Source organism: Grammomys surdaster, unplaced genomic scaffold (genome assembly GCF_004785775.1).
Source record: "Grammomys surdaster isolate TR1022 unplaced genomic scaffold, NIH_TR_1.0 137, whole genome shotgun sequence".
In the NCBI taxonomy this organism is placed as follows: domain Eukaryota; kingdom Metazoa; phylum Chordata; class Mammalia; order Rodentia; family Muridae; genus Grammomys; species Grammomys surdaster.
In genome coordinates this window covers 3,068,478-3,092,879 of record NW_021604595.1, presented here as the reverse complement: position 1 = coordinate 3,092,879, position 24,402 = coordinate 3,068,478, and the positions used below count along the sequence as shown (strand labels likewise).

The window sequence follows — 24,402 nt, the reverse complement described above, 5'->3', positions numbered from 1 at the left end:
CAGAAAACATATTCTAGGGTGCATGTTGGTACCACTATACCAAGCTGCATGAGTTCTGAGGATCAAGTGTAGTTCTTTGTGCTTTTGAAGTACTTTATCAGTGAGAGGGGTAGCAACATTTGGTACCTGGACCCAAGCTCTTTGCCGCTAGGCTTCCTCTACTCAAGCCCTAAAGGCTGAAATTCTCTGAGGAATCTTAGCATAGGTTTGCCTTTCCTTAGCTCCCATCCTCCCTTCCAATGTCAGGTCATCTGTATTTCAAGTCTAATACCTGTGGTTATACTATATATATTGTAATTTGGGATCACAAGTTGTTTTATCAGAAAGTTAGGGTTTGTTGTCTGTGACTTTTTACAAAAATACATCTTAAAGAACCAGCTGTGCAGGTCGGGCATAGTGGCCAATACACCATTGGCTTGCCTTTAGAAATGGCAGTTTTAGGCTCCAATAGGATTTAGAACCCTTTCTTGATTTCTTTGGGTAGTTAATTCTCATGCTGTTCTAAACATCCTGAGGCTTGTGTGATCCACTTCCTCCCCATTACTTACCTTCTCGATGTCCTAGACAGTGTTTATGAATACTACAGTTCTTGGCATGTTGTAAAAGGTGGGAATTCAACAAGCATAACAAAAAGCAGCAGAGACTCAAAGACTGTCATGAATGCACAAATCTCTTTTGAGGTGGACCAGAAAAAGTCCACCTTTGGATAACTTTTTGATGTCTTCTAAATTCTTTACAATCTGAAAGATTCTTTCTTTCCTTCCCACAGGCAACAAACAGGCATTTCCCACAAACTGTTACTGGGGCATATTTGAGTGGTGTTCGAGAAGCAAGCAAGATTGCAGCCTTTTAAAAAGAACTTGTATGGACCTAAAGTTCTGTATCCCAAATGGAAATTTGAAACATAAGTTAGTTTTGCAAGAGAGGGGACTCTTGACTCTGTATAGTAAAATTGAAATGTTTCTGTGGTGATAGGAAAATGTAAACCCATTTCACTCTTCTGCAATCACTGACCCTCAAAACCCTTCCAGGCACTTATGTTTAATTGCATTTTTTCCATATGTCCAAATAGTGCTAAGTCCTGTGGGTTTCAGAAGGTGGCACAGTTTATCATTGAGACCTTGGTTCTGGTTGGGATTCCCCTCAGATTGGACATTCTGGTTGGCAGATTACTTTTCATATAATGTGAAACCAAGTAATCCAGCAGGAGTCACTAGGAAGCTTAGATAAAGCCATGTGCTTTTTTTTCTGTGACAATTTATCAGTACCTTTACCAATGAGCCTTAATATTTTTATGCAGCTCCAATTTTGGGCTTTCCTTAAAATTTACAATTCTTTTTTGATACAGCGATTTGAATTTTGACATGATGCTTCTAGGCTATTTTATACTACATAAATTTCTTTTCATTGGGTATTTAAAACTTGGATTCAGGTATATTTTGGTATTTTAGACCTGTGCACACTCATCAGCAACACAAGACTCAGTCCCTTAACAATGACTACATGTGTGTGCGTAATTTCTCAAGGGATGCAGGATGTTTTCATACCACAAAACCATTTTTGAGTGGGTAGCACACTTGAAATTTAGCAAAAATCTTGTCAGAATTGAAAGCCCCTCTTTATTTTTAAAGTTGACTTTTACAGTGTCTGATATTTTACATAGTTGTAAGTTTCCCATAGGCAGGTCCACTGGAAAACTGCACAAAATCTCAATCATTTTGGTACATAGCACATTATAAGCCATATGTTGTTAAAGTCTGAACATGGCAAAACTTACTCTTCCACTAAAAAGACTGTTTAATAAACATGGGTTTCAGGGTCTTTAGGATGCCTATTCTGCCAGGAAACTTCAGTTGATAGACTAGAAATATACTTTTGTTTTAAAAAGTCTTTGAACAATTCTTCTTTGAATTATATTGGTCTGCTTTTTAAAAGGGAGCTACAAAGGACTGTACAGCCACTTTTTGAAATATTAGGTATTTCTGATCTTGTACAACAATGTACAGTGCAGTGTGCGTTAGACAGTCTAGACATACTCTCTACCCTGTCAAAGTACAAAACAAAGCCAATGACCATGTATTTAAAAGTTCATTATTCACTGTACTTACAGGTTGTTGAGACTCATTGGTACTGATAAGGGAAGTATTCTGCTTTCAAGTGAAGTGATTAAAATGTTTAGCATGTATGAAGCGATAAATACAAAATGTTAAATGGTTCTGTCCATCTAAGTTATTTAGTTTCTAGGCACTTGTATTTTCTATGCTACTTCAAGTATGAGTATTTAATTTTCTCCCATTTTGAGTGACATACTTAGTTTCATATTTTGTTCTAAAGAAACTATGGTACTTTGAGTTATTTTTTCCAATCTCTAAGACTTTTGTTAATGAGAAGTATACCTTGATTTAACCACACATCATGAATAATTGGTTATGTAAAACTGCTCAATAAGTAGATTTTTGCAAATGCCCTTAATAAATGGTCATAGCATCACTGTGTCAACCTCATTTCCAGTCCTTTAAACTTTTTGGTCATAAGCATTTATTACCCTATTTCCTTAATAGTAAGTGGTCAACATACTAAACTAATTCTGTGTCAAAAATAGCTATTGTCGTAGGAAATAAGCAGACAAACCAAAGATTAAATACGAGACACTTAAAACACTGATTTATTCTTTATTGTGAAGATTTATGACAAATTACTTAAAAGCCAACATTTAGTCCCCACTTAATTGCTTGTTCCATTTCACTCTAAGCATATTGAAGTCAAGTATGTGAAAATACCTGTTAATGCTCAAATCTATGATGTGAAGATCAAACACTTAGTTGGTACATCAAATGTCATGTTGTCAAGCAGCATATTATAATTCAGAAATAGGTTATTAGGACAGTCAAATTTTAAATTCAGGGGCAGTCCATGTTTCATCACCTTAAAATCTTGATGACCAAAATTTAAAATCAAACAGCCTTGATTCTGTAATACTTTAATATTCATTTAATGTATGGTTTTTGATAAATACTTTCAGAGATACCTACACTGTCCACACCAGCTCTGGCTACACCTGATACTTTTAATCATAATTATGAAGGTAACCAGGTTTCCTGTATCTAATATTTATCTGGTCAAAAGTTTACTACTGTCAGTTCACTTATATAAGCCATGTGTGCTCACTCTTTCCCAGTTTTTGAAGCTGTGATGTGTTTATCCTCATGAAGTTTCTATGACACTTAAAGTTAACACAACCACACTGATGACACTTTCAGGGCAAAGCAGAACTGAACAGTCCTTCAGTATTATCACCACTGAACTCCGTTCTGTCATTGCTGCCTGGATGAACACTGACACTTAGTTACAAGTTTAAAGACACAAGAGTTTAAAAAATTGATTTGCACAAAAGAAATAAAAAAAATTATATACAACAAATTGGTTTTTAAAAATACAAAAATAACATCTGTCACTTCTGTCATGCCAACAACTTGACATATATACACATGCAGAAAAAGTTCCAACTCGGTCATCTGAACGCTGTGCTCTACTATGATGAACAAACTGCCGCTATGTCTTCACGCTGACAGAAGGTGTATTCAAAATATTTTGTATACTAAATACTGTAAGTCTTTGCATGTATAAATGCTGGTTAGAATAGTTTCTGCTCCGATTAAAAGCAATGTCTTAAGCAAGCTAACATTAAGTTCACTAAAATTCACAACAGTTCAGGAATCTATGACCTTATAATAAAGAAACGCAAAATGTACAACTATAAAAAGCAAGGAACTGCCATGCAAGATTTAAACTGAAAACTGCAAGAAAATGCAATTTAAAACAACAAGCTCAAATATATGTGACACGCAAAAGAGCAGCAAGTACTACCAACAATAGACTTAAAAAAGAATACATTCTCTTTGCTGGTATAAATCAGATCTTCAAATCTGAGAACAAGCCATTTGTCCTCTATCTCAAGAAATTAGCTGCAACAAAAAAGAAAACCGCATTAACACACCCAACACAACACCAAATACGCATACATCAAAGTCTTATTTGTAACATATTAAAGTGACCACAAGAATCAGGTGGTATCAATATGAAACAGAAGTTACTGTTGACCTTGTGCCTTGGAGTGACTTGGCTTGATACCTCAAAAATACAAAGCTACCATGTGTACGGTGAACCTATCTTACTCTGGGCTCAGACTTAACTAAGTATATTTCCTCATTCGTATTTATTAACTCTGGGATTTCAATATGAATACTCAAGAAAATGCAATATTTGATAGACTTTTGGTTTCTATGCCAAGTGATCAAATAGGAAAAGAAGAAATATTTACCTCTTTTACAGTTGTTTTAATGAAATCTTTCCTCTCAGTTAAATCATAAGCAGGGTAATTTTCATACACCTAAAAACATAAAAGCATATTTAAAAGTCTACAATACTGTCTTTAAAAGTAAATTTTTCCATGAGTTACATGCAGATTCTAAATGCTCTCTGGTTTACCACAGACTTATATCTGCAAATGAGAGTTAATACTGTATTCAAAGCAATAAAGTCACCTGACATTCTCAGTGCTTTACAGTAGCAAAGTTTCAGTTATGAAGTAGCAACAAAAATAATGCTATGGTTGGGTATTGTAAGAAATTTAAAAGTGGTAGTAGCCTTTTCTCTAACCTGACCAGCTCCCAAATAATCAAGACAAAGACTATTTATGGCACGATAACAGAACAGGTAATAATCCATTCTAACCCTCTAATCTAGCTACTTCCCAGCCAAAATTCTGAAATGCTTGCATTATCAGATTGACCTGGTGCTCTCTGTTCCACAGTGGCTCCTGGTCCCTCCCTCGCCTCACTGCTGAATCCTCCCTTCTCTCTGCCCTGTCCGTCCCTTGCTGGAACCAGACATCTGGCCCTGTTTTTACCAATGCTCAGCTTAATAATGGGAATAAATGGGAGCACAGTTTACTCAAAACTGAGAAAGGAGATACTTCAAAGACTCATTACACTCGATGTCCAGACTGCAACCAGACACGGGGGCAGAGAAGCCAGCATTTGAATAATACACGGGTAGTCTTTACACAGTATACACTAGCATGACACAGTTGGGGGTGGTCACCACAGCATGAGAAACTGTATTAAAGGGTCTCAGCATTAGAAAGGTTGTGAACCACTGCTGTAGAAAAAAAGGGTGTCCTATTATCTTGGAACTCAGTGAATAATTCTAGATACTTTACCCGTTCAAGCCTTGCCCACCCCAATCCCAGATAGGAAGGACTGTTCTGTGATGTACTCCTTTCAGAGGGTTCCAACAGTTTTCAAGGCTCTGCTGGAATATTAACCTCTCTACCACACTGAACGGCAGGCATATTTAAAGACAGGTAATGACTTCTCTGCTTTCTCTGTCAACACCTACTTACTCACAGCTTGGTATATAGTAAAGGCTCAATGAATGTCTAATCAATTAAAAATAAAATAAAAGCACAGAATAAGATTCTATTTATGCCAATACAAGCTAACAGTGTGTCACTAAGTTTCCACACCAGGGAAATGTCTGTGTTGTAAAGCGTAACGTGATTTTATTCACTCTATTCATAAGTTTAAGACAGAGATGTTTGACTGGTTTATGATCCCCACAGTCCCAGTATCCACAAGAGAGCCTGGAAACAGTTCAATCAATAGTCTTTGAGTGAATACATAAAAAGATGCACTAATGGTTACAAATTAAAGAATAGGTTAAAAAACAATACTCTGAAGCCAAAGGGGAACACACACACCCTCACACACACACTCACCCACATATACACACGCACATGGACTCACCCACTCATGCACACATGCGCGCGCACACACAAACCCACACCCCCACACACCTTACCTCTTTGCAAATCTGCTTCATTGTGACCTCTTCCAGGTTAGCATCAGCCAGTAATTTCTTCACTGTTTCTTTTAGCTCTTCATCTGTAGGCGGCTTTTTCAATTTTTTAATTAAAGGTTCATCATCAGAACTGTCTTCAGATTCAGACTCTAAAAGTTAGGATATTAAGTGTGAAAAACTTTTTTTTTTTGCATAACAAGGTGTAAGATGGAGTTTGTAAGTTTTCAAGAGAGCATAAACCCAAATCATTGCTTAGTTTAAAAAAATTTACCTTAAGATTGCATACTAAAGCATGCACTGAAATTTTTCTTGGCTTTGAAAACTGGCATGCCACTTTTCCCCCATGTTCTTTGAAGTCTATTGTCTCACACGTACACTTAAAGCAATGCACATGCACATGCTGCACGCTGGCAGCTGCGGTCATCATTTCTAATGTACCTTTTTTGGAACTGTTTTGGTTCTTCTTGGTGGTACTGCTGTCTGCCTTCTTAACATTAGCACTCTTTACAGATTTTTTACTTTTAGCAGTAGCTTTCTGTTTTGCTTTTTCTTTTTTAGATGTCTTTTTTGGTGGTTGCTAGAAAGGAAAGCAAAGCATGAGTCACTACTGTCCCTCCTCTCCTTTCTCACAGAAAACCTAGCTAGCTCAGCTTAAACACTACTAGTTACCAACTGCTGAGAGGAACTGTACCCCAATGCTATTTCTATATAAGTCTAAGCATATGCCACCTATATTATTCCATTTAATTGAAGGTGAAAGATAACTCAAAATATAAATACTATTTACTATCTCCTACTATCTTCCCCAACTAAAATCCAAGTTACAGGAAGACAAGCTTTTATCTCTTGTGATAAACCCTAACTTCTAAAAGAGTGCTTAGTATACAAAGCAGTTGTTCAGTAAAAATTTGTGAGGAAACGGATACAGTGGCATCATCTTGTTCAAAATCACATTAATACAAGCAAAGATTCAAATACAGACCAGAGTCCAGAACACATGCTCTTAAATACCAGTTCACAGATGAGTCAACAAGAGCTAAGTGCTAGACATTTGCACAAATTACAGTATCTAAATTATAACTTTTAAGCACTCTGAAACTAAGAAGTATTAATTCTTCACTTAATTAACATTCCCAAAGCAAAGTATTCCACATAACAATAAAACCTAAGGCCAGGCACTTGGAGGCTGAGGATCTCTAAGTTTGAGGCCAGCCTGGTCTACAGAGAATATCCTTGTCTTCAAACAAATTCTCATCTTCATACATCAAAACTACCACAAACAGCTAGACAGAAGAATGTTTTACATTCTCAATTTTGGAGTTACATCATCAAATCAGCTTTCTGTTATCTGTGCGATACTGCTGTAATACATACCTAGACCAGCACTGAACAATCTTTTTTTGCTATGGCCACTAGAGTCCTCAATTGCAACCTTACTTAAACCTTTTTAAAAGATATAAATACTGTGTTCAAATCTGTCCTTTAGATCAATTTCTTTCAAAAGCTAGGTGGACTCAGACAGTATATGCAAGTGGCATTGGTTCATTTTTGTTGTTGTTGCACACAAACCTAGACTCACTTTGCATTAACTTGATAATATTCTGTTGGCTAGCAGACGGTTGGCTACTACTAACAGTACTTAAGAGGATGATTAAGTATGGGAGCTTTACCAAGCCCAGCACCAATGACTAGTTATTAGATTTCCCATGAGTAACTTAAACAAATTTTTAAAACTTAGATGCCCATCTAGTTTGTATAAGCTGCAGTATGCTCTTTAAAGGGAAAAAAAGGATCAGCTATTTGACACACAGAATAAAATATTCACTGTCACTATTTAGTCCAAGCTAAAATATCTGGACTTGTGCGATTAAGAAACTAAGCTATACTACCCTAAGTGCTGGGAAAACTGAGCAGCAGAAACAGCACATTTGATTGCCACTCAATCCTATTACATTAGGGAATTAGAACATTCCCAGGGCTGGCTGGCTGAGGTGTATTTAAACCTACTAATTGCTACAAGCTAATGATTTTATAAAGTTTAAACATCTGTGTTCATAAGAGGGTAGGGAAGGAAATGAAGCCAATTTTAGAAAATTTTGCTTCTGGACAAACATATACATCTTTCTATATTTAACTCCATCTTCTAGAAAGGATTAACATTTACATCTTTTAATAAAAGACAAGTAGCCTAATGTTGATTAACAAATTTTCTAAGAGTGCAATCATATCACACAAGCAGTATAGAGTAAGACAAACTACAGTTCATAGTGTAGGGTCTTGAGGTAACCTGCTGACTTGGCAATCTCAGTCTCAGTTTACCTCCAGGTCTTACTTTCCCCACTTATCCAAAAAAGGAACCGATCTACTTCTTTATGGGATAGATGTTCAACTGTGTGAAAATATGTCTTTTAAAAAAATTTTTTATTTTATGTATGTGAGTACATACTGTAGGTGTTTTTAGACACACCAGAAGAAGACATCAGACCCATTACAGATGGTTATGGGCTACCATGTAGTTGCTGGGAATTGAACTCAGGACCTCTGGAAGAACAGTCAGTGCTCTTAACCGCTGAGCCACCTCTCCAGCCCATGAAAATACTTTTAATGATGCCTTATGCCATATAGGAAACAGTATTATCCACCATTGCTACCATGTGCTTCCTTTTGTGATTAAGAAACTCCTTCATTATGCATACTAATTTCTAAAACTTGATGCTGTAGTCTTTAAAAGCGAGGTGGCTACTATAGAATGGAAATTACTAAAGTAACACTTTGCTGACCATGACAAATCACACTCACTTCACTACTTTATATATGGCAGATATGACTTGGCTCACAAACATCTTCATTCCTGTAAGTTTATCCTGGGTTTCACTTATATTCAGTAATCAGTTGTAAATTTTTCTGCGACACACTGATGACTTGGGAAATACTGAAAACTGAACAGTAAACCAACAAACTCATACAAGTGGTAGAATTTGGGGCATAGTAAAATAACCAATGGACTTGTCTTTAGCACTACAAATGGTAAGAATCACTTCACCTACCCTGAAGATGTAGTTACAGGTAACTCTGGAAAAGATAAGCATTTCAAACATCTCAATGTTGAGAAAGAAAGGACAGTTTCAGAAGTTAAGGCAAATACAGGTCATTGGTATTTAGTGGTAATAACAACCACCCAGCAACCAACAGGACATCTGAGAAGGCAAGTTAACCATACCATTTTAATTTTCTACTAACTCAATCCTTATGAAAACCTTAAGACTCTAAAGCTAGCTTAACCATCACACTTTAAACATCTCACAATGTTACCAATTTGATTGGTGAGATTTGATTACTTCACATCCCCACACCTGGCCTGTAGGTCATTAATCCCAACAACCTCTTAGAAGACAGTACAGCAGTAAGAACATGAGCTTACAATCAAACTTTGTTGCTAACTTTGCATTCTTAATCAGATCACTTACATTTCTAGTCCTCTTTCCTGGTCAGTAAAATGAAGAGCCATTTGCCAGGTCGTGGTGGTGCACACCTTTAATCCCAGCTCGAAGGACACAGAGACAGACAGATCTCTGCAAGTTCCAGGCCATCCTGGTCTACAAAATGAGTTCCAGGACAGCCAAGACTGTTACACAGAGAAACCCTGTCTCAAAAAAACAAAAATAACAACAAAAACCCAACCAACCAAAAGCTCACAAAAACGGCTCACTTTGTTGATCATAACACTTTTTCCAATCATTTCCACCTCTGTGCTATTAGGATAACATTTTTAACTTACATAAAAATCCCTTATAGACACAGTAGGTCTGATTAGTTATATTATCTACACAATTACTGAGGATAAACTATATGAAAGGCAGTACAACTCTACATATACACATACATACTGTTTATTAAACAGTATTTCCATGCCTGTTTAAATACACTACCCTGCCAGCTTATGAGAAGACCTGACACATGTGGAACAGACTCTGCCCGCTCTTATTTAGCTCTCCCGGTCCCCAGGCAAGCAAGCTGCTTGGTTTATAGTATACAGTTTATAGTGTATTTTCTTATGTTCATCTCTGTACTTTTTTTTGTAGGATCTGGTCATTGTTCTCTATAAACTAGGAGGTAGTAGAAAGTTTAAAAGGGAAAGAAAAATGCATTTTCATAACACTGCTTCCACACAATCTCATGAGCTCAAAACAAACAAAAACAAAGATTAAAACAAAATTCCTTAACTGATCATAAATGAGGAAATGCAGAAGAAAGCTGAGTCAACACCTTCCAGCTACAAAGAAATGTGTCCTGTATTAATTTTTAGAGGAATAAAAACCACCTACTTATGTGCTCCTTTAAGCTAGGGCTAAACTATAAAACTAAATTACAGTAACAAACCAAGTAGTACATCACAGCTCTTTGCTATATGCTGAATACAGATCCTCTCCTATTCTAAAAATAACAAGTATTATTAGCTCTTTTGTCCCTTAAGTTATACTTGATTACATCTTTTTTCCTCTTCCTAATATGTGGCCAACCCAATCTCTACACTGTATAAGGCTGCACATGACTAAAGACTGTTAACGTGGTAACCTCTACTCCAGAGCATACAACTAGTGCTTCTAGTTGTTACGTAATTATTAAGTGGGACATGAGACCTGAGGCCTAGGTAAGATTTAAAGTCTTCTACCCATCTGCCATTGTTAGTCATCTTGCTAAGCCACAAAGTCTTTTACTAATAAAAATTAGCCAAGCCTCCTGATTTGTAGCAACATCATCTTGTTGTATAATTTACATGCATAGATTGTATATCTGAGAAAGAGGAAAAGGGAAAAGACCATTGGATCAAGCCATCAAGAGTACTCCTACAATCCTTGACACTAGAGAGGCTAAGGCTGTAAGTTCAAGGCCAGCAAGAAATACACAAACACTTTTAAAAAGATCACAATAATTCCTAAACTATATAAACAAAGGTATACCTTTAATTCTTAAGAATTAACGAAATTTAAGACGTGAAAGAGTCTCAATAAATACCTTTGTTATTTAACCAAACAGACTGAGACTGGGTCATTTACAAAATTGTGGAAAAAAATTCATAAGTTTCAAAGGGGGTGAAAAAAGCTAGTTTCCAAACTATAACTTACTTTGAAAGATTTGTGTGTGTGTGTGTGTGTAAATGCATGCATATGCTCATTTATATACATATATGTTTTTTAAAAGAATGTTGTAGTCAAAGCTGTTAAAACAGATTGGAAAACACGTGCGCTGTGTGTATACTATGTGTGTGTCCTAGAAGACCAGAAAAGGGTATCGGATTCACTGGAATTGGAGTCATGTATTGGGATTTAAACTTGAATCCTCTAGAAGAGCAGCAAATGTTCTTAATGGCTTAATCATCTCTTTAACCCAAAGACATAAGATTAATAATGTAATTTTCAAAAATCTGGAGAGGCTTTTCCATGTAGAATCGAGAAAAGGCACAAACACTTTTGGCCAAAAACCCAAAAATCTTGTGAGAACAAGGCTTACCTATCTGTTATAGGCAACAGGGCTCTTGAAGGAGGGTCACCAAAAAAGATGCCTGTCACAGAGCCAGAATTCTGTCCTCACAGCAGAAAGGTTGTACTGAATGAACGAACAGATGAACAAAATAAAAAAAAAATTAGCTTAAATACAGGACTGCTCGAACAAGTTGGCAGAGAAAAACCAAAATGCCAAGAGAAAAAAAATATGTGCAGTTCCAGTTACAATCTATAAAAAAGATGAAATGTAAATGGTTTCATCAAGGTGACCTACTAACTTTGATTTCTAACAAAAGATTTAAATAGATTATTCAATTCTGTAATTTCTGCTGTTCCAATTACAAAGTTTCTTAGTTTCTAAAAGTATTATTATTATTATATATATATTTTTTCAGACAGGGTTTCTCTGTGTAGCCATGACTGTCCTGGAACTCATCTCTGTAGACCAGGCTGTCTCCAAACTCAGAAATCTGACTGCCTCTGCCTCCAGAGTGCTGAGACTGAAAGCATACAGTACCACCACCTGACTCTAAAAGCATTATTAAGGAACAGAAAAATATGTGTGCCCACATTTCTACTCTCACACAAGTCACTCAACAAAAAAGACAGTTAACAAACTCTGTGACCGTAGACTTCTCATCTGTAGGATGTGAAATGAAGAGCATCCTACTTTTGATTTATCCCTTTCCTAAGAAGGCAGGAAAGGGGACAGCTCCCGCATAATGTCAATCCACCCCAGATGCAGTGCAGCAGCCAGCATACCTTAAGCACTGCTGGGCTGTGGTGGCACACACCTTTAATCCCAGCACGTGGGAGGCAGAAGCAGGCAAATCTCTGTGAATTCCAGGCCAGCCTAGTCTACAGAGCAAGTTCCAGGACAGTCAGGGCCACATGCAGAGAAACCCTGTCTTGAAAAGCCAGAAAGTAAAATGAAAACAGTAAGAGAAGAAACAATGAGGGAAACACTACCTTGGGATCTGAACAGCTTCATATATAGAGAAGCCTCTAAGTTTCTATTCCAAGGGCAATATGGCAAACATCTGCCTGTTGCCTTTTTTGTCCAGGTCTGTAACAAGAATAAAATATCTAGACATAAAGCCATTACCCTGGTTAGCTTTGGTTAGGACAAAGAGAAATCAAGATAGGACTGAACTGGAAACTGCTTCCCTCTCTGGGTAATGGTTATTGGCAGATAGAGCTATGACAGCCTTACAGGAGAAATACGCATTAATGATAGTACTCTGCTATAGAACTCATGTGCACGACAATACCAGTTCATCAGCAAGATATGCCAACTAGTGTGATGGTGGCAAGACTATTTTCCAGATGAACCAGTCTGGTTATCCGAGGCCCACAACATAGGAAGGAATACACACTTGGTAGTATAAAAACCTGGTCAAGAGGCTACGGCTGACAAGGGCCTGAGCTCACAGCTGGAACTTACTTACCTACTTGAATACATTCTAAGTACATGTGTTTATGCCCTTTTAAAAAACAAACAAACAAACAAAAAACAAAGCAAAACAAAACACAGGGTAACCATTTATGCACTGAGTCCTAGCTGGTCAAAGTACAAACAGTGGTGAACACTCATCCTCAAATGGGACATCTTTATCAACTCCCACCCAAAGCCTAGGAAATATTACCGAAGAGAACAAAATGAATTCAAGAACTGGAGGATGAGGACAACTGTCATGAAACACAGCCATCCAGACAAGACCCTGCCCCTCAGCCATGAACACACAGCTGCGATGAATACTTTCACAAGATTGGCTTTTCATCATGGATAGAGACAACAAGAACGCTCACCCATGCCTTCCCTCAGGAGTAAGAAATACTATTAATGGGTGCTGGTGGAGGTGTTATAATAAACTAGATGAGAAGAAAGGGGAAAAACCTGTCTATAGACTTCACTGGAATTTTATCTCATAAAGCATGTCAGGACAAACCCTGTTGGGGAAAAAATCTCCCTAACAGCTTTAATATGGGGTGACTTGATGTATTTAATGCCTACAGAGCATTGTATTCTTTTATCCTTCATTTGGCCTGGGTTTGTTTATGTCACTAGATAAAAGAAAACTCTTTGTAAATGGACAGTTTACATATGTCTGTAAAGTATCTTCCTAGACTTTATCTTGGCAACAAGACTGAATTTTGAAATGGTACTTGGAATAAAATATCTTAAGGGCTTTAAGATGGGGTTTCTCTGTGTAGTTCTGTCTGTCTTGGAACTCATTCTGTAGACCACAGTGGCCTCTGTCTCATGAATGCTGGGATTAAAGGCAATGTGCCACCATACCTAGCTAAGGACTCTAACAGTAATAATACCAACTAATGCAGAATATATGTTGCCATGGATGCTAAACTCATTTACTATGACTCCATGACATTGCTTCCAATTTCCTAATGGGAGACTGAGTAAACAGATTAAGTAACTAGAGCAGGAACCTGAGCCCAGTTTCCAAATCTCATTTTTTGTTTCATGAAAAACAAAAAACTTCTGTAATAACTTTTATAATTTTTCATGATTTGCCTTTAAAGTTTAATAAACAATAAAGGGCACATGGTAAATGAGCAAAAAACTGAACAAAGAAAATTGTTTAAAATCATGGGGCTAATGAGACAGCTCATGCCACATCAGCATTGACTCGAATTTAACGCACATAAAAACCAGGCACAGTGATGCAATGCCTACAGCCTCAGTCCTAGGAGATAGAGAATTTGAATCCCCTGGGGCTTGCTGGCCAGCCAACCTTACTAGTTGGTAAGGCCTAGGTTCCAATGAGAGGCTGTCTCATATCAGGTGCATGGAGGCAGGGTATATGGCGATGTATGCCTTTAGTCTCACCACTAGAAAGGCAAAGGCAGGTATATCTCTGTAAATTCAAGGCTAGTGTGATCTATACTGAGAACCAGGCTAGTCAGTGGAAGGGGCTGGGCTGGGGGGTGAGAGCAGTTGCTTGAGGGTTGCTCTCTGACACAATCTGTCAGAATTATTTATATAAATATAAACAAATGTTTTCCTCTCAGGTGTTCAGATTACTCATCTTTCCTCCACACCAAAATACATTTAAAAAATTTGTAAAGTACGGGTTGAAGGGACGCCATGGTGGTTAAGAGCACTTGCTATTCTTTTAGAAGGCTCAGCTTAATTCCCAGCACTCATATCAGATAGCTCAAAACTACCTGTACCTCTAGCTCCAGAGGGTAACTCTCTCTCTTCTGGCCTTAGAAAGCACAGAACTCATAGAAAGAGACACACACATGCATATCAATAAAAAAATGTATGAAGCACCTGCAAGATATGTTTAAAACAAAGTTCTCACATTATGAAAGCTCATACTTAGTTTCATACACCTTTAATAATCTGACATTAGGAGTTAGAAAGATTGGCTGAGCTGTTCTTCCAGCTGATCTGGATTTAATTATCAGCAACCACATGGTAGCTCAGAACCATATATAACTCAACTCCCAGAGGATCTAATGCCCTCCTCTTCTAATGGCCTCTGCAGGCAACAGACATTAAAACAAGCATTAACTCTAAATATCTCAGGTCAAATATATACACTAACATATTCATATAAAACAAGCTTACTATTGTCTTTTAAAGAAAAGATTTTATTTTAATTATAGGTATTCATATTTGTCTGTGTAAAAATGTGTAGTTCCCTGCAGAAACTAGAAGTGGGCACTGTAAGCTCCAGAGCTGGAATTACCGACAGTTCATCTTGGGTACCAGGAATTCTGGTCTTTTGAAAGAGCAGTGTAAGTTCATAAACCACTGAGCCACCCTCCCAGTTTCATAGTTTACCATATTCTTCCAATTCTGTGGTGTTCAGGAGATGAAAAGCATCCTCCCTAACCACACAAGGGACATCATTAGTGTTGAAAGACATTTTTGGCTATCACAATTGTGTAGTGCTTCCCACAAAAGGAAATAAGACTGCAATGTCAATCAGGATTAATCAAGCCTACATACTTCTGTACACATTTATAAAACAAAATAAGTTCTAATCTCTAAAGAAGACAGAAACAACAACAAAATCACACTAAACACCTTTAAGAACAGGAACTCACCTTCTGTACCTACCTTCCCAGACCTTGACTGAAGATATAGCAAAAGCTAAATTCCTAAATAACAGTTTTCCACCTACCTAGTATGCACTCTGGAAGCATTTTACAAATAAAAATGTTCCATTTCTAAGTGACATAAACCTCAAATGCTGTTACACTCATTAAATAATCCCCAAAAGACTGGGGAGAAAATGACAAACTTTAACATTTTACTTTCTGCATCAATTTAAATTAAGTTCAAGTCAATTATAAGATATTAAAATACTATGGAAACAACAACAACCCTTAAGAATATGCTCCCATGGGCTGGAGAAGGCTCAGTGGTTAAGAATACTGGCTGTTCATCCAAAGGATCCAAATTCAATTCCTAGCACCCACATGGTGGGACTCAGACATCCAGTTTCAGGGGATCTGCTGCCCTTTCTGGTCTTTGCAGAAAGCATGTGGTACACAGACATATTTGCAGAACATGATCTTCTGCTGCTTCCTTTCCCATCCCCCACCCTATTCGGTGAGAGCCAGCTCAAGGCCCGCTTCAAATTCACATTACAAACTCAACTGCTCTTAACCTACTATCATGTTTAATGGGGTGGGGGGATCTAAGCCTACTCAATTATTTATATATCTTCACAATTTAAAAAAAAACTCAAACTATTTGTTAATATAGCAAAATATCTGATAGAAAACAATAGCTTAAGACAACATTTTACCTCCTCTTCACTTTCTTTCTCTTCATCTTCTGAAGACTCTTCCTTATTTTTCTTCTCATCTTCATCACTACTAGACTCATCTGACAGAATTTCAGGGCATTTAGTTTGCTTTGACTTCCGTGTTGTTCCAGAACTGTTCCGTTCCTTTTTATTACCTTTGCTGGAAGATTTTTTGGATTTTGGCAATGGCTGCAGCATATAAAAATTCATGACAGTAACATCAATAAGGGTATTTCTAAGTCAATCAAATCAACTCCTTTTGATAACTACTGTTCAACTCAAACTCTGTGGAAAAGTATCTACAGGCTTGCAGAAGCCACCATTAAATGTGTCAGACTGCATCACCAGTTCTCATCTGTACCATGAAGGCCTGGCAAGACCATCTACAAAGGCTGCTCTTAGTTCTGAAACAGGACTGGAACTCACTGTAATGAGGTCAGGCATGTTTACATTTGACCAAGACTATATTAGAAATTAAACTTAATTTATCTCACTTTTTAAGAACTAAAGATGCCATTACAAGGAGCGCCTTGCTTTAAAGGTTCCATGAATCAAAGGAGTGGGAGGAACCACACACAGAAAATAAAGCTTAACCAGCAATTATTTATCCAAATTTATAAATGAAATGCACAAGCCAATTTCTCAATGACACCGTTCTGTATGCAATAAATGTTGAGTATGTTAACTATGAAATAAGTAACTTGCAATATTTTGCCCTCAGTTAAACTGTATGAATTTCTAATTACACAGGAAAATGATTTGATTATCTAATGAACTTATTTTTAAATGCTTTCTTAGGAGTATTTGCTAAATTCTAAATTCTAAAAACTAGGTAACAGCCCTATATTAACTATTTCTTCAACCTATTTCCATTAGTCCAATGCCTTTCCAGACAGAAACCCTGAAGCCACCGTTTGTATCTTATCTTTGTGACATTTAGGTATTTTTCTTAACCCTATACTACTCACACTTGACCTGAGAAAACGAATATGCTATTTGATTTATATTATGAAAATGTTGCGGTTCTGTCAATGGAAGGCATATATTTTAAATGCAGATGATGTCAGTCACTGATGAGAGAAAGAAAGGAAAGGCTGTTAATAATGAATTTATTGAAATGGTAAAAAGTGATCCTTACTTTGCCAGAAGGCTTTGGATGCATTAAGAAATTCAAGATCCTCTTCACTAGTTCACTGTTCACACCTGATCTCTCTAAATCAAGAACTTCACAGATGCTCTTCAACATGGCATTTCTAAACCTGGAACAGAAAGCAGAGAAAAACAAGGTGACTACATATGAATTGTAAATATTACTCATGGTATAGAGACAAGAGCCAACAAAACTGGTTTGCTTACATAGCAGTTACAAGTATTTTTCTATAGTTTTAATCAACCTGACCACAGTATACAACCTTTAGAAAATGAAGAATATTTACCAACAGTTTAAATAAGCACACTAGAAAATTACGTAAGTTCCCAATACTACAAAATTCATGGACTTGAAAACTGGGTTAGTGATTCAGCATTCAATATCTCAATCATTTGTATTATTTAAATTTTTATCTATGGCATTTAATAAAAAGTTCCAAGAGTCTGTCACCTTGCTAGTACGGAAAATTTCTCATCGGGTTACTTTCAAAGCAAGTTTAAAGCATTAAGAAATAGTAATGGCAGGAATGGAAATATATTTCACTACATTTCCTTCAGATCTTATCAAGTCTGAACTCTGAGTACTTGTATTGTCTAGGAAATGAAAATTTAAAGGTTCTCAATAATTACAACAGTCAATATTTACTAGAACAGAAAAGACAACCCAAGTTAGTGCTAAGAAAAACTTGTCAAATTGTGACACTTAAACAGTTAGCAATCTATTTTAAAATAATAAATGTAAGCTTATAGCCCATTAATCAAACACAGTATTTACAAAAATAACTTACTTTTTCAACATTTCTTCCTTTTTTTTATACTGGGTACTGCCTTTTTCAAATGGAAAGCCACTGAACTGACCCACGTTCTTCTTCAACGAGGACACCTGAAAATGTTTATTGTTAATGCTACTATCCAGTAACGTAAAAGACAAAAAAGTCAAAGACAATGTCTTCATTTTCAGATCCATCTTCCAAGTTAGAATACTGATTTATTCAACAAAGTATATTAGCTACTAACATGTTAACATTTCGAAAATCCTACAAACTGAATTTTTTGTAAAGTCTGAATCTGAATATATTTTCACCTAGGAATGTTTACCATAATTGTTCTTAAGGTAGATGTAGAAAGTTAGTAGCCAATGACTGTTTTTTAAAAAGAACTGTAAGTATTCTAAAAAGTTAATGCCATTTACTAGTTACGAAACGAGTGTGAATTAGATTGTGTGCAGACTGAGGTTAGTCTGTGAAAATAAACTAGACCATGCTTCAGACATCCTCTACCTTTTTTTCACATATACAATTCCAAAGCAAATTTTATTTCAATTATAATTATATGGCCTGGCGAGATGGCTCAGTGGTAAGACCACTGGCTGTTCTCCCCACCATCTCCATGGTGGCTGACGAGGCACATCTGTAACTCCAGCCCAGGGGATCCAATACTGTCTCAGGCACCAAGCAAGCATACAATGAACAGATAGATATCCATGTGGGCAAAACACCACAGAAATGGAACAAACCCTTTCATTTCAATACAGTTACATGTAGTATGATATAATAACTATAATCTGGCAAAAATCTGCTACTTACTTTTATGAGTATTTGGTTAAAATAAGATACAATTACAAGGAACTAAGAACAGTGAAAAATAAATTTAATTCTAATATCATTAAAAGTCACAACAGATTGTATTATATAATTTAGGTTTTCAGTTTGGAGCAAATTTCATTTCCTTTTCTGTTTTGCTGGTAGTGCTGCTAGAGACGGCTCAGGGCCTTGGGGATTTCAGAAGCAATCTATCTCTGTACTATTCCTCTAGCCCCAGTTAGAAGGAAAAACAAGAGTCCTAGACATTACCAGCTATGTGTACCATGATGTCCTTAACAAGTATACCACAGCCTTAACAAATGTGTGTCTCAAATTTACTCACTGGTATAGTATAGAAATTAAACTAGTTGATCATTAAAGTCTTACAGAATTAAAATTATAGCTCTAAGGTGAAGCATCTTAATATATTAAGTATCAAAAAACATGGTAAAGATGTTTTTCAAATGTCTTACTGTGCCCGGCCTGTTGTAAAGCAGTTTGTGTAGATTTCTAAGTTCATCTGTTTTTTTCTTACTCAGAAAGAAATGTATCCTTTCAATTTCACAGAGTTTCTGACCCTTCCCTGAAAAACAAAATATCACAATTAAATACCCAGGCCTTAGTAACATTTACAAAGTTAATTTAATGAAAATTATCCCCACCACATAATTTGTATAATTTTGTGCTAGTAGGGAAAATTAAAATTATGCCAAAAATATATCCTACTTCCTAAACACTAAGTATACTGCTAGTATCAAGTATTTGCTGGCTAATTACTTTTGCCTAATTGAGCATTTTTCCCATAAAAGTAAGACGAACTCACCTTGTGCGATTGTAAATGGCTCTCTTTGCAGGGAAGACACTTGCATCGTCAATCTCTCCACTTTCTTCTTCTCTCTCTTGCCTTCCACGATAAGACTCTTTTCTAGAAATTAATAATTCTTACATATCAAAGAGCTAAAGTCATGTCAACTTTATAAACAGGTCAGGAAGAGCTCCTGCACTCAGCACCTTACTTTCCTCCTGAGCTAGTTTTGAGAAGCAAATGAAGCACTGTGGAAGTTTTTATTTTTTAAGAGTAACATTTTATTTGTCAAACATCTAGCCTAAAATTACAGAAACTTCCATCCAATTACAATTATCACTATTAAGATTGTCATTTGACTTGTGAAAAAAATCATCTAGTTTCTCATTTATCTTATTTTCTCATATATAAAAAATGAGTCTTTATGTATATAAACTGTAATAAGATAATTAGTATTTCAATCTCGTTTTATTTTGTCCTGGGTCTCCAAACTCTTCTAAATTTTCATACAAACATGAAATAAATTATTTAAACTAAGTAGTCATCCTACTGTGCTAAACACTAGAGCATGTTTCTCCTCTAACTGTATTTTGGTACCTGTGGTAAAATAGCTGGCTAAACATTACTTTGTAGTTTGATAACAATGCTAATAATGTCAGTAAGTCAGTGTGAAAAAGTTAAGTACCCTTTAAACTAGTCTTCTAAGAAAACCCCAGGAAATCTGTAGTCTATACAGCTTAAAACATTAAGTTATATTTATCAAAAACCACTTACTTATTGAGTGAGATCTAGTCAAATAAAATACTATGTTTTGTGTAGGTCTTCTCATTCATTCAAATGAATACCTATTGTGTCCAAATTGTACCAAATACTCAAAAGAACATTAAATATTTTTTTTGAAAACTCGACTAGGAAAATAAAAACTACTCATAGTGTAGAAGATGATAAATATCTTCAAGAAAGATACAAATAAGGGATAATGATACAATGCCTAAAATGTTCAAGTCCCTAGATTCAATACTCAATTTTGAAAAGAGAAAAAGATAGCAAATATAAAATTTGTGAGCCTGGCTAGTCAGACTCCTGAGCATGTAAAGGCGCTGGCTGCCAAGTCTGGTGATCCAATCTAACACCCAGGGTTCTAACACCCAGGGTTCTAACACCCAGGGTTCTAACACCCAGGGTTCTAAGCCCAGAATGAATATGGGGAAAAGAAATGACTCCCTGAAGTCCTCTTCCGACCTCCACATGCACCACTCCTAGCCATACACAACAAAAGATATAGCAGGCTTTGTGAGGGACTGGAGACATGGCTCAGGGTAAGATACTAAGCACATGGCAGCTCACAACTATCTCTAACTCCACCTTCTGGCATCAGGTACTTTCTGGCCTCCGAGGACACTGGGCCATGTACTTGGTGTACATACATACACGCAACCAAAACACTCATATACAGAAAATAAAAATAAATCTTAAAAACAAAATTTGTCAGAGTTGAAGGAGATTATTGTTTGGGGAGGGAAAAGAATCAAAACATTAGTGTAGGCTTTCCAAGACAGGTCAGGTTTGGGGGACATAAAGAGTTGCAGAGAATAAATGGAGAAAAACAGCACTGAGTCGAACACTCCTACAGTCACCCAGCTTCTTCTCAGTAATAAGTTGTTCACTTGCTTTGGATCAGGATCTACAAACTAGTAAGTTCTCAGTCTCAGAAGCCTAACCTGGAAATGAATGCATACCCCACTGTAACCTTGACAGTTCCTCTATGTCCTTCAGGAACCCCAACAACACACCCAAAAGCCCTCTCAGTATCAGCAGCAAGCTTGTGCTGCTGTTTTTCTACAGAAGAGCATCATCCCAACCCTACAGAGGACAGACGACAGTCACAGTTCTGACTCTCATCTCCACCGAATCACTTCCAATTCTTGCCTTACTTCACAGACTTCAGTAATTTCACTGTCCCCACACTTTTCTGTCATTATACTGAAGGTAAGTATTCTGGGACAAGTAGAATAGAAACTTGCAATTCCAGTTACCCCGAATACCCCCAAAGAGAAAACTGAGTAATAATGAACCACTTCTCAAACTGTGAAGGACTAAACCTACAAAACCACTTTTAAAAACACCACTGCCTTATTCAGCTAGAACGAAATCCAGATCTTAAGAATCACTCACGGAGAGCCTCCCCAGCCATTACTATATAGAACTTCTCAATTTCTTTCTGCCCAAGAAAACTCACCACCTGTAACATCACAACTCTGTCCCTCTAGGAAGACAATAAATACCAACAGTGAAAGTGTTAAAGTCTTAGCTATATACTGAGAGATTGCAGTCAACTTTCAGTCACTACATTATGGTTTTCATTCCTTCTAGGCTCCGCCCAACAGTTACCTAGCAACAGCCAGGTAGGCCTGGCTTGCTATAAAAGGGTCTGTTTGGCCTCTCTTAGCCCTCTGCCCCCTTCTCCTCCTCCCCTTACCCCCTCTCTCTCCACGTGTTCCCGGCCCATCTCTTTCTCTCTACTCCTTTCTTAACTCCCCTTCCCATGGCCCCAAATAAACTATTCTATAGTACAGTTGTCGTATGGCTGGTACCTCAGGGAGGAGGGGTGTCTCAGCATGAGCCCACTAGGGTCTCCCCCCCAACACCGCACCATACCACGCTCTACGAACATATCATCGGCTTTATAAAACACATCAATTATAAATAACCTAAAAGCAATTTAAACAATTCTTATTAAGATTTATAATCAAAGCCAATGCTGTACTTAAATGGCACACTCCCATAAGGTCTTAGGGCACATACCACTTCAAATAATAAGTATGCCTTGTCCTCTTAACCTAGATGATAGTTATAAAAAGAAATGACAGTTTGGGAAGAGTACTTTAACCTTTGGGCCTGCTCCCGAGTTTGGCTGAGCTGTGGCCATTTGCACCATTAAAGCTAGACTGTGAAGTTGGATTTTCCAATAGCTGAGACTGTCGGGCAGACTGCTGGAGAGGAGCGACAGCACGCACTCTGACTGACACAATACTACTTTGCACAGCTCAGCCCCTAGTCAAATGATGCTTCTCACCACCTTGCTTGGACCAGAATTAGTTCCAAAACCGAGACAGCTGTGGGCTCACATTCTAACTTTCAGTTCAGTTTTCTCATTTTTTAACTACTTTCACCAACAGCAACAGCTTTCTCGGGCGAGTCCTAGGCAGGGAAAAGCGCTCCCCACAAAAACCCTTACTGGGGGGAAAAAAATCAGCAGGTACACACAGCCGAGAATATGGAAATGAAACAATTTCCAGGGTTTGCAAGAATACCTGAAGTGTTACGTTACATTACAGACCCTTAGGGTACCTTCAAAAGGCGGATCTCAGACTTACAAACTTCCTAAACAACGACGATGCGTTCTGAAGGCACACCGGGAAAACTCTTGCTACGCTTGCACCGAAACCCTGGCAAATATTCAAAAAAAAAAATCCAAATCTTCTACCACTGATTGCTAGCATTCGCGTGAAATCAACCACTGCGACTTGATGCCTCTAAGGGTTAAAAAGCAAGATTAACTGCTTCCCTAAGGAGGGGGGAGGAAACTTTTGATGTGAAAAAATCCACCCGTGAGGGATGCGCAACCCTGCCCACCTTTTTCTTCCTCCTCGTCCTCGTCCTCTTCTTCTTCGTCTTCCTCCTCTTCCTCCTCCTCACTCTCCTCCCTGGGACCCGGCATCTCGGGTTCCTTCTCGGACGCGGGCGGCGCGGGGGTGTCCTCTCCCTCCGCAGCGGGGGCTGCCGCTGCCGACATGCTGGGGGCCTGCGGGCGGGGAGGAAGCCGCACGCTTCGGTTCGCTCGCTCGCTCGCTCGGGCAGGAGCGTGGCGACCGCCCAGTGTTAGCTCACCTCCAAGTCGCCTACCCAGCTCTGTCACTCGACCCGCCTCCCCGGGGATGCCCGAGGCGGGAAACCGCACCGCCCTCCAGCCGCCGGCGCGCGCTCCCGCCCGGCCTGCGCCGCCCCGGGCCGGGCCAGGCCAGTCTGGCCAAGGCGAGCCGAGCCCAGTCCCCTCCCCCGCGGCGGCTCTCCGTGCTTCTGGGCGCGTCCCCTTCCCACTGCCCGGCCCACGGTGGACAGCAGCCGCGTCTCCCCGATGCTGTCCTCACCGCGGGTGCGCACGAGAAGGCCGCCGCTGAGTAGAAGGCGCGCGGGCCGAGGTCCTCGCGCCGCGCGCTCTCTCTCTCTCTCCCCGCTCCTCAGAATCAACAAGATTTTCAAAATGGCGGTTCGGGAAGCAGAGCGGGAATGCGCCGGCCAATCAGCGCGCTGCGCTGGGAGTTGGCGCGCGCGGGAGGGCGGGCGGGGGAGGCGGGGCGGCGACGGCGGCGTCTCCCGCTGGCAGCCCGGGCGGGGTCTCGAGGGTCTGCGGTCCGCGGCAGGACCCGGTTGCGGCGCCGGGCGGCCGGGCGGGCGGCTGGGTGCACGGGGTGGCGGCGGGCGCGAGCCGGGGCCTCTGCGCTGAACGGTCGGACGCTAGGGGGCCTGCGAGCTTCCAGCCTCCCGATCCGGGAGAAAATGACGGGCCGTCCTGGGCCGCGGAGCGGGGAAGCGGCTGGAGGTGGCGAAGTTGAGGGATCCGCAGAAGTCTTTCTCGGCTCGACTTCACACCGTCATCTCCTTACAGACGGAGTTGACCAGCAGCCACCACGTTGGTCTTCTAGAGGTCGTTC

At 38.7% G+C, this 24,402-nt stretch overlaps 2 protein-coding genes across 2 annotated transcripts in view; one reads left to right on the top strand and one right to left on the bottom strand.

Annotated features, from left to right (window-relative positions):
• Kdm1b (lysine demethylase 1B) overlaps positions 1–2,504 on the top strand; it is a 40,501-nt gene extending 37,997 nt beyond the window's left edge. The window contains exon 21 of the mRNA XM_028763123.1: positions 770–2,504. Within this exon, the coding sequence (XP_028618956.1) occupies positions 770–853 (84 nt within the window). The 3' untranslated portion in view covers positions 854–2,504. The remainder of the gene's footprint in view (positions 1–769) is intronic.
• Positions 2,505–2,642: 138 nt separating this feature from the next.
• Positions 2,643–23,974, bottom strand: Dek (DEK proto-oncogene). Its single transcript, XM_028763125.1, has 11 exons — positions 23,839–23,974; positions 23,324–23,492; positions 19,706–19,807; positions 19,356–19,465; positions 18,088–18,182; positions 17,289–17,409; positions 16,151–16,339; positions 6,301–6,439; positions 5,863–6,011; positions 4,322–4,390; positions 2,643–3,965 (listed from the first exon to the last, which is right to left on the bottom strand). Exons 2-11 carry the CDS (start codon positions 23,481–23,483, stop codon positions 3,954–3,956), a joined length of 1,146 nt encoding a protein of 381 aa, XP_028618958.1. The 5' UTR covers positions 23,484–23,492; positions 23,839–23,974; the 3' UTR covers positions 2,643–3,953.
• Positions 23,975–24,402: the final 428 nt, after the last annotated feature.